This window comes from Camelus dromedarius, chromosome 22, assembly GCF_036321535.1.
Source record: "Camelus dromedarius isolate mCamDro1 chromosome 22, mCamDro1.pat, whole genome shotgun sequence".
Lineage (NCBI taxonomy): Eukaryota > Metazoa > Chordata > Mammalia > Artiodactyla > Camelidae > Camelus > Camelus dromedarius.
The window spans coordinates 12,896,499-12,904,840 of record NC_087457.1 but is presented as its reverse complement, the minus strand read 5'-3'; the positions used below and the strand labels follow the sequence as shown (position 1 = coordinate 12,904,840).

Below are 8,342 nucleotides of genomic sequence, written 5' to 3'. Positions count from 1 at the left end.
ATATCCCACTGCTACAAATTTTTTTCCTGCTCAGGAAATGCCAAGGGTCTTGGAAGCTGTGAACTAGGAATTGGGGGATTAATATATACTCATTTGAATGACCAAATACATATTTTCCTGTAAATCACAATATTGCAGCTGGTCTCTTGAGGAAAAAGCACATGACATTATTTGACTTGGTAACTGAGCTAGCTACTCTTTTTCTGTGGAACATCATTTTTATTTGGAAGTACACATGGCAAACTATGGCTATTCAGATTTAGGTATTTGACAGAACTCTCGAAAACACTGAGCTTGTCACTTCAAGGAAAACAACTGAGACTATTTGTTGCCAATGATGCAATCAGACCTTTAAAGAAAGAATTTTTCACTTCAATTAAAAAAAAAAAAGAACTTTGGAAAATCTTTATCTGCTATGAGCTTGACAGCTTCCCAATACCTAAAAATGACTTTTCTAATGAGATTGGTGGTAGTTTTTAAACATACGTATATAAAATGAAATGTGTTAATTAACATTTGGAACACTGCATAGCTCAGTGAACTGTTTTCCAAATGACCAGTGCATGATGTCATAAATCACACATGGGTGAAAGGTCCGTTCAAAGTGCAGGACAGACCAATGGGTTTTAATGTATCAGAGTTCAAAAAATTCACTGGTATGTTCTCAGATTCCACACTGCAACTCACTTTGAAGAAGCTACCATTTGTTGAATGTTAGGGTAATATTAAAAAGAATATCCACAATTATCTGAAAAGGCTATTAAAAGACACCTTTCTTCAACTACATAGCTGAGTGAGGCTGGGTTTTCTTCTTTTACTTCAGCCAAAACTAAAATTGTAACAGATTGACAGCAGAGGCAAATATGGGAATCCAACGGTTTTCTAAGCCAGGCATTAAACAACTTTACAAAAATGTAAAGCAGTATCATTCTTTTCTCTGATTTAAAAAAAATTTATTTTGGCAAATAGTTATTTTTCCATAAAAATGTTTATTTACATGAAACGGGTTTTTCTTATTTTTAAATGAATTAAGTGCTTAAATTTCTCAGTTTTAAGAGCTAATAAATAGTGATCGATAAATAGTAACACAAACAGTAAATGGTGATAGATACAACCTAAATAAACAACAATTTAGGGTCCTCAATAATTAGAGTATAAAGTGTCCTAAGACCAAAAAAAAAAAAAAAAAAAATCAGAGAATCTGGTATAGAGGCTGCAAGAGGGATTTGGAGAAAAAGGACCTAAATTCAAGTTCTGGTTCTGTCACTTGACTGACTTCAGTTCTAGGTAAGTTACCTGCAGGATCTGAAGACAGACCCTGTGTTTCTAATTTTGGCTTCATCTCCTGCTGGTAGTCTGTATGACTTTGGGTGAGTCACTCTACCGCAAATAGGGATAACCTACTTCATCAGGTTGCTATGAGGATTAAATGGGATGCTACTTGTGAAATGCTTACCATTGTGCCTAGAACAACCCAGTAAGAACTCAGTAAAAGCAGCTACTATTATTAGTTATATTAGCTAGTCATCAGACAGCATTCTAGAGACGAGGACACAGTCCCGGCTTGCTTCATCTCTGTAGAGAACAGAAGCTACCCAGGTGTTACACATTTGAGAAGGTGTAAGTAAATTTGTGGATATTTGTGTGTGGCTGTTAAACTGTAAGAGAATTAATGTGTTACAAAAATCCCCTCTTTCAGCTTCTTTTTTTTCTCCGCTTCTGAAGAAATAAAAAACTGAAAAACATTCCCTGAACCCTTGCCCTATAATCTAGTTAGAAATTATAAAGTATTTTATTGCATACCCAAAGGGACTGAAGTCTTCCAGAAAACGAAATACTCCAGAGATGTGGGCAGGGCTACTACTTGGGAAATTCGTTTACACTCTTCACCTCCGCTGTGTCCTTTCGTTTGGACAAAAATACCTCATCTCCAACCTACTTTGTGCTTTTTGAACCCTGTCAAGCTCACTTCTACATCTTTTAGAGATATCTTTTTGGCAGCCTCGAAAAACGAATCAACGCATGGGTGAGGGGGCAAGGCCCTCAAAACGACGTTTTTTTCCTTGCAATTATCAACGGTATCGGTTATCAGCACCCAAAAGTGGAGGTCTGGATAGACGCAGCTGCTGCTAGCGCCCGGTCCTACTTCTCACCAGGGCCGTGGGCCTCCCCGCGTCCTCGCGGATGCCTGCACCATCCCCGCCCATCAGTAGAGTTAGCCACGGGGTCAGGAGGCCTGTTTCCCCATCTATGAAGTGAGGAGGCTTGGCTGGCTCATCTTAAACATTCTTGCTTTCACTGAAATTTGAAATGCTCCCCACCTGTAAGGTCTCATTCCCCATCCCTGCCTTCTAATGACCCCTGGCCTCACACCGAGACACCGCACTTCGGCTCGGCGCGGAGGGCATGCCGCACCACCACCTGTCCGCCCAGCGCTCCAGCCTCCGGCCGGCTCGGAGGAACACATCTCGCGCGATTCCCTCCACCTCTCGCGACACTTCCTGCCAGGGCTCCTACGGGCTCCGCGCCCCAGCCGTCGCTTCCACGCCCCGGTTTCCTTCATCTCACCTTTGCTCTCGGCAGCCCGGCCCGCCGGGAGCGCGGTGGAGCCCCGAGTTGGGCGCAAGCCCGGCGGGGCCGCAGCTCCGCCCTGCTCTGCTTCGCCCCGCCTGGGCTCGGGGGGAAGGCCTCCGCGGGGACATGTCGTGCCCCTCTCTGCGAGGGCCGGAGAGCGTGAAAGGCTGCGGGGCTTCCAGGTGAGTACGGGACGGCGCGTTGGGGGCGGCGGCTGGGCCGAGGGGCCCGGCTGCGGGGAGGGTTGGGGGCGCTGCGGGATGGAGATGCCAGGGCGGAGGAGGACGCGTTGCCCCGGGCAGGAAAGGGCGGGTTTGGGAGGAACAGCCCCGGCGGGGTAGGAGTGACCCCGGTTCCAGGGAAGGGCCCCTCTATTATCGATTGCGCCCAGAAGCACCGGGAATTTACCGCGTTTCATCTGGCTCCGCTCCTCTCTGCGGGGCTGGAGGCCGGACGAAGAGACGTGTCCGCGAGCCGCGAGGTCCCAGAGTTGGGATGCAGAAGGCTCGGGGTCGCGGGGAGAAGGGACATGCAAGGTGGCGGAGGAAAATTCGTGCTGGGAAAGAAGATAAAGTAGCGAAAGCCTGGAGAGCTTCCGCTGAGTCCTGGAGGCCCGATGTTTGCGGTCCTGCTGCGCCCCGGTGATGAGACAGCGATGATCTTGCCCTTTCCCCTCGGAGGAGCCTGGGTTCATCTTTGATGTCTGCAGTGTTAGTCTCTGTCGAGTGTTAAGGGGATAGAAACACAGGTCAGAGTCTTCCGTGATGGAAGGGGGCTTTTGAGGTCACTTGTTAACTTTTCACCTGACAACTGGATGATGCGAGGGGGTGCGTGCGTGCGCGCAGTGGCCCCAAGCGATGGTTCGTGTTTTCAGAATTTGTACCCTAGTCTCTAATTAAGCACCCTTCAAAGATCGATAAAAAGTGACTGGTTCTTAAGTGAATACATTTATTTTCAAGACTGCAAGATTCCAGTTGTCATGTAAATGTGTAATGATGGGCCTGGAGCCTAAAACCAGGCGTTAATAAGACATTTAGTTGGAGTAAATATTTTTGCCGTTGGCACTAGATTTGGATTGGAAATTGGGGTAAAACGTTTTTTTTGCAATCAAAATTTCGACCACGTGTTTCTTGTGAGTCTGTCTGGTTTTGTTTGATTGAAACCATGCAGTTTTCTGAGAGAATTGGAGATCATTGCAAAGCAGTTGGTCTAACAATAAAAAGCATTTTTAAGCCTCTCTTCCATCCCCCGAAAATCCAGCTGTTATTTTATTTTAATTTTAAGTTGTATAGCCCCCTTAGACTTTTTTGTTTTCAGAAACAACTCCTTAAAGTGACCAGTTTGGTGTGTGTGAACAATTACACTGTTAACAGAAGGAAAAACATTTTTTTCTGATAGTTTTCTTTTGTCTTTTAGAGAAAGAAATGTCATCAGTGGAATCACTCCAGGAACAGTTGTCCCAGTCAGATCCATCTCCATCACCAAACTCATGTAGTTCCTTTGAGCTAATAGACATGGATGCTGGCAGTTTGTACGAACCAGTTTCTCCTCATTGGTTTTACTGTAAGATAATAGATTCTAAGGAGACATGGATTCCTTTCAATTCTGAGGATTCACAGCAACTGGAAGAGGCATATAGCTCTGGTAGGATGAAATGATGACCTGTAATAGGCAAGGACTTACTGTCAATCTCTCCCAAACTATAACGGTCCTTATAATGAGTGCTATTTAAAATAAATTTTAGAGTTTTTTCTAGTTGTCGCCTAAAGCATTTTTATATAGAAGCTCTGAGTTACTGTTCAGCCAATTTATAACATTCAAGAATTTGGTCTGTATTTTAAAAACAGTATCTGTTGTAATTTCTGCCTACTTATCCAATAATGTTTCTTACATTCTACCTTACGTTTCAGTTTTTGTTTATAAAGAGTGTGATGGGGGCCGGTGTCACATGGCAAAAGAATGAATTCTTTGATTTTTCACTTGTTTTTCTTCTTTTATGAAACAAGGCTGATGCTGATTACTGCTTTATCATCGTGATGGTCATGGTCATCGATTTACCTTTTGGTCCCTTAAGCAAAAAATTCATAAAAGCTTTCTTATTTACTTCTTTTTTTTAAGGGACTACTGTCTCTCCTTGGAAAACGAACAAAACAGTGTTTGGGAATTTTTTTCATGTTTCATTAAAACCATGAATGATTTTGATGGTTTATAAAGTAGTGTAACCAAGAAGAAACTGATCATTCATGTGTTTCATCATTTAGAGTATAACTCAGAATTGTATTTTGGGGCTGTTTTTTTGCTATACAATGTACTTCTTTTCCTTTCCAATCCTTGACAGGAAAAGATTGTAATGGGAGAGTGGTCCCCACTGATGGCGGCAGATATGATGTTCATCTGGGGGAGAGGATGCGGTACGCTGTGTACTGGGATGAGCTAGCATCAGAAGTGAGACGATGTACCTGGTTTTACAAGGGAGACAAAGATAATAAGTATGTTCCATATTCGGAGAGCTTCAGCCAAGTATTAGAGGTATTTCTTTGACTGTTTTTTACTCATTTTCCTCATTTTTTTCTTCATTTAATAGTCTTTCCTTCCTCTTGGGACTTATTTTGTGAAATTTCCAGAAAAAGTTTGGTTCTGTTTGCATCACAGTTTCTTTCTGCAAGTTTGTTTCAGGATAAAGGAGATTTGAGATTTTGAAATACTATGGAAACTATTACGCCTCTGAGTTAAAAAATTTTTTCCTAATGGTGATCGTTGTTAACATTTAAGCTATGATCACAGGCTTTTCTTTTTCCTTTTATTTTTCTTGCTCTGAAAACATTCTGAAACTTGATTTAAATTGGAATAGGACATTAATATTATTGAAAGAAATAAATCAAAATGTGAATAATGATTATGTCTAGTCTAGATCTGATGGAATTGGTAGTAATTTTTTTCCTCTGTCCTATACTATGTTATCATTGTAATTTTAAAAGGATTTTAAAATAAATTTGATAAATCAAGAAAAAGAGCTATATGTAACATAGTCTTAATTATGGAAAATGTGCATGCATTACTATTATTGAAAGGAATATATCAAATTGTGTACAGTGATTATCCCCAGTCTAGATGATACAAGTAGGGGTGATTAGGTTTTCTTTGTTTTATACTAGTATCTTTTGTAATTTTAAAAGAATTAAAATTGATAAATTGGAGTAAGATGTTCTCTAATAATTTTTTTTGTGTTTTTTGGGGAAAAGGTTGGGGAGGTGGTAAATAGCTTTCTTTCTTTCTTTAATGGAGGGACTGGGGATTGAACCCATGATCTCGAGCATGCTAAGTATGCGCTCTGCCACTGAGCTATATACTGTCCCCCACTGGAGTAGGATATTCTTATTGTAATTGTTTATCTAGCATTATTCCTGTGAAGAAGCTCAGTTTTAATAGAAAAGCTATTAGAGAAATCTAATGAAATGTGTTTTCTTTTAAGGAAACTTATATGCTTGCTGTAACTCTGGATGAATGGAAAAAGAAACTGGAGTCTCCCAACAGAGAAATTATTATATTACACAATCCAAAGGTAAAGCAAATTTCATCTCTTTAATGTCCAGGTTAAAGGTTAATTGCATTACTAAGGGGAACTTAATTGGTTTCTTTTTCCTGGGGATTCTACTTAGGATAACCTTTGGCAGTTTTTATGTTGCAGTCACAACTGGAAACTTAAAAGGTAGCCAGTGCAGTTATTTGCTGGGCCAGTTCTTACATAAATTTTCTTAAGGGAAAACTGTGCCACCACAGGTTAAGAAAATCACTGAGATGTTGTGTGGGCGTGTCCTCCTTGTGTAGCTTGTTGTTGAAAGATCCGTTAGGCTGACGTATTTTCTTTTTTCTTTCTTAGCCTTATTGAGTTATAATTGACAAATAAAATAGTAAGAGATTTAAAGCGTACGACATTAGCCTGATGTGTTTTCAGGATTCTCATTTCAAGCTGTAGGAGCTGCATATGAAAACTCCAGTTGAGACTTGACTATGTTTTATGTTTTGAAAGATCTGTTCCTACCCCTCCATGTGCAGAGATGTCTTTAATGCAGCTTATGTTTACTGCTCTGATCTTTTTTTATTTAAGCTTATGGTGCATTACCAGCCAGTTGCAGGGTCTGATGAGTGGGGTTCAACACCCACTGAGCAGGGTCGACCAAGAACAGTGAAGAGAGGGGTTGAGAACATCTCTGTTGACATTCATTGCGGTAATGTTAATCATTCATTTTGTTATCTTCTGATATACTTACATGCTTGTGACTTGACTTGTGGCCTTTTATTACGGCTTTAGATTACCTCAGGGCTTTAAAATGACTTTAATCAAAAGGGCTTAGAAGATTAGCATTACTTCATCTACTAAGAATCTTAATAGGTATAAAAATCTCTTTTAAAGTTGCTAAGTATATGGTGGGGTAAATAAAATTTGGCAGTATGATTCAGTAAAGTACAAATGAACTGATTTAGTCCTATTTCTAAGAAGGTTGATTCCACTTGCTTGATTATTAATTTATTCCAGTCATTCCTGTCCTTGAAGGTTTTCAACTAGGGAAAACTGTTTTTCAGTAGGACCTTGATAGTCATCAATTGCTAGGGTCATTTATGGTTGGTTTTATAATTCATTTCAGTGGATTATAAAATTCCTTTTATCTTACATAGGACATGGCTTGTGTCTTAGACAAACTGTTAGACTTACTGTAATTTAAAAAGATGAGTTTAAAATTTCAGGCTTCAAATACACACCAGACGTTATTGGTACGGCTGATAAAAATGGGATGTTAGGTAAAAGTATTCTGTTGATGTTAGACTGCCTGAATTTGGTAACTGCACTGTGGTTATGTAAGAGAGTATTCTTAGGAAATACACATTAAAATATTAAAGGGTTAAAGAGGTGTGATGAGTACAGTCTGACGATGTATGTATGCCACCTGCTCCCTGATGGCTGAGAAAAATAAAGGTGAATATGCATACACGTAGGATAATGAGGTAAATGTGCTAGTGTTGGGTCTGTAAAAAGTACAGGAGAGTTTCTGCACTGTTCTTTCAAGTTTTCTGCAAGATTGCAGCTACTTCAAAATAAAAGTTAAAAAGCTGAAATGTTTTTTTCATGGACTTATTTCAAGATAAATTAGAAATAAAATAAAATTACTATATTTTTACTAAGTAGCTAAATGTGGGACTATTTGTGTCCTTTAAATTATCTGCTCATATTTTAACTGGCCCATCTCTATAACCTATTCATTGTGAATTTGATTTTAGCATACGTGACTAATTACATAGACTAATTTTTCTTTGTAAATTCATTTGTAGGGGAACCTTTACAAATAGATCACTTGGTTTTTGTAGTCCACGGGATTGGACCAGCTTGTGATCTCCGCTTTCGGAGCATTGTACAGTGTGGTAGGTTTGCAGAGCACCTAAGATTAAATCATTCAGGGGGACTACAAGTGCTCCTGGGAGCTGAGATAAAGTATTGCCTTTAGTCTGTTGCCTTAGCTGCGTAATGAGATTTGGAGAGCTGAAGACAGGTGGCAAGGTGGTAAAGCTTCCCAGCTTAGACCTAAAGTGCTAGTAAATTCTCTAGGCTAATAGGTTTATACTCTTAACTAATAATTCTTGAGTGAACAAATCCTTAAGCCTTATAAAATGATTTTATTATATGATGGTCCTGTTTCTAACCATTCCAAGTTTAAAGGGAATCATAAATATATAACCACAAAGATAGTTTAAATGAGTAACAGAAGCTTTAG

At 39.9% G+C, this 8,342-nt stretch overlaps 1 protein-coding gene across 3 annotated transcripts in view; it reads left to right on the top strand.

Moving 5' to 3' along the window:
• Positions 1–2,507: 2,507 nt before the first annotated feature.
• DDHD2 (DDHD domain containing 2) overlaps positions 2,508–8,342 on the top strand; it is a 22,661-nt gene continuing 16,826 nt past the window's right edge. For 2 of the 3 annotated variants that reach the window (XM_031440098.2, XM_031440097.2), the window contains exons 1-6: positions 2,509–2,756; positions 3,991–4,218; positions 4,913–5,103; positions 6,047–6,136; positions 6,683–6,803; positions 7,903–7,992. In XM_031440098.2, the coding sequence (XP_031295958.1) occupies positions 3,999–4,218; positions 4,913–5,103; positions 6,047–6,136; positions 6,683–6,803; positions 7,903–7,992 (712 nt within the window). In that variant the 5' untranslated portion in view covers positions 2,509–2,756; positions 3,991–3,998. Of the gene's footprint in view, positions 2,757–3,990; positions 4,219–4,912; positions 5,104–6,046; positions 6,137–6,682; positions 6,804–7,902; positions 7,993–8,342 lie in introns of all 3 variants that reach the window. The other variant, XM_064477452.1, reaches the window with a different exon arrangement.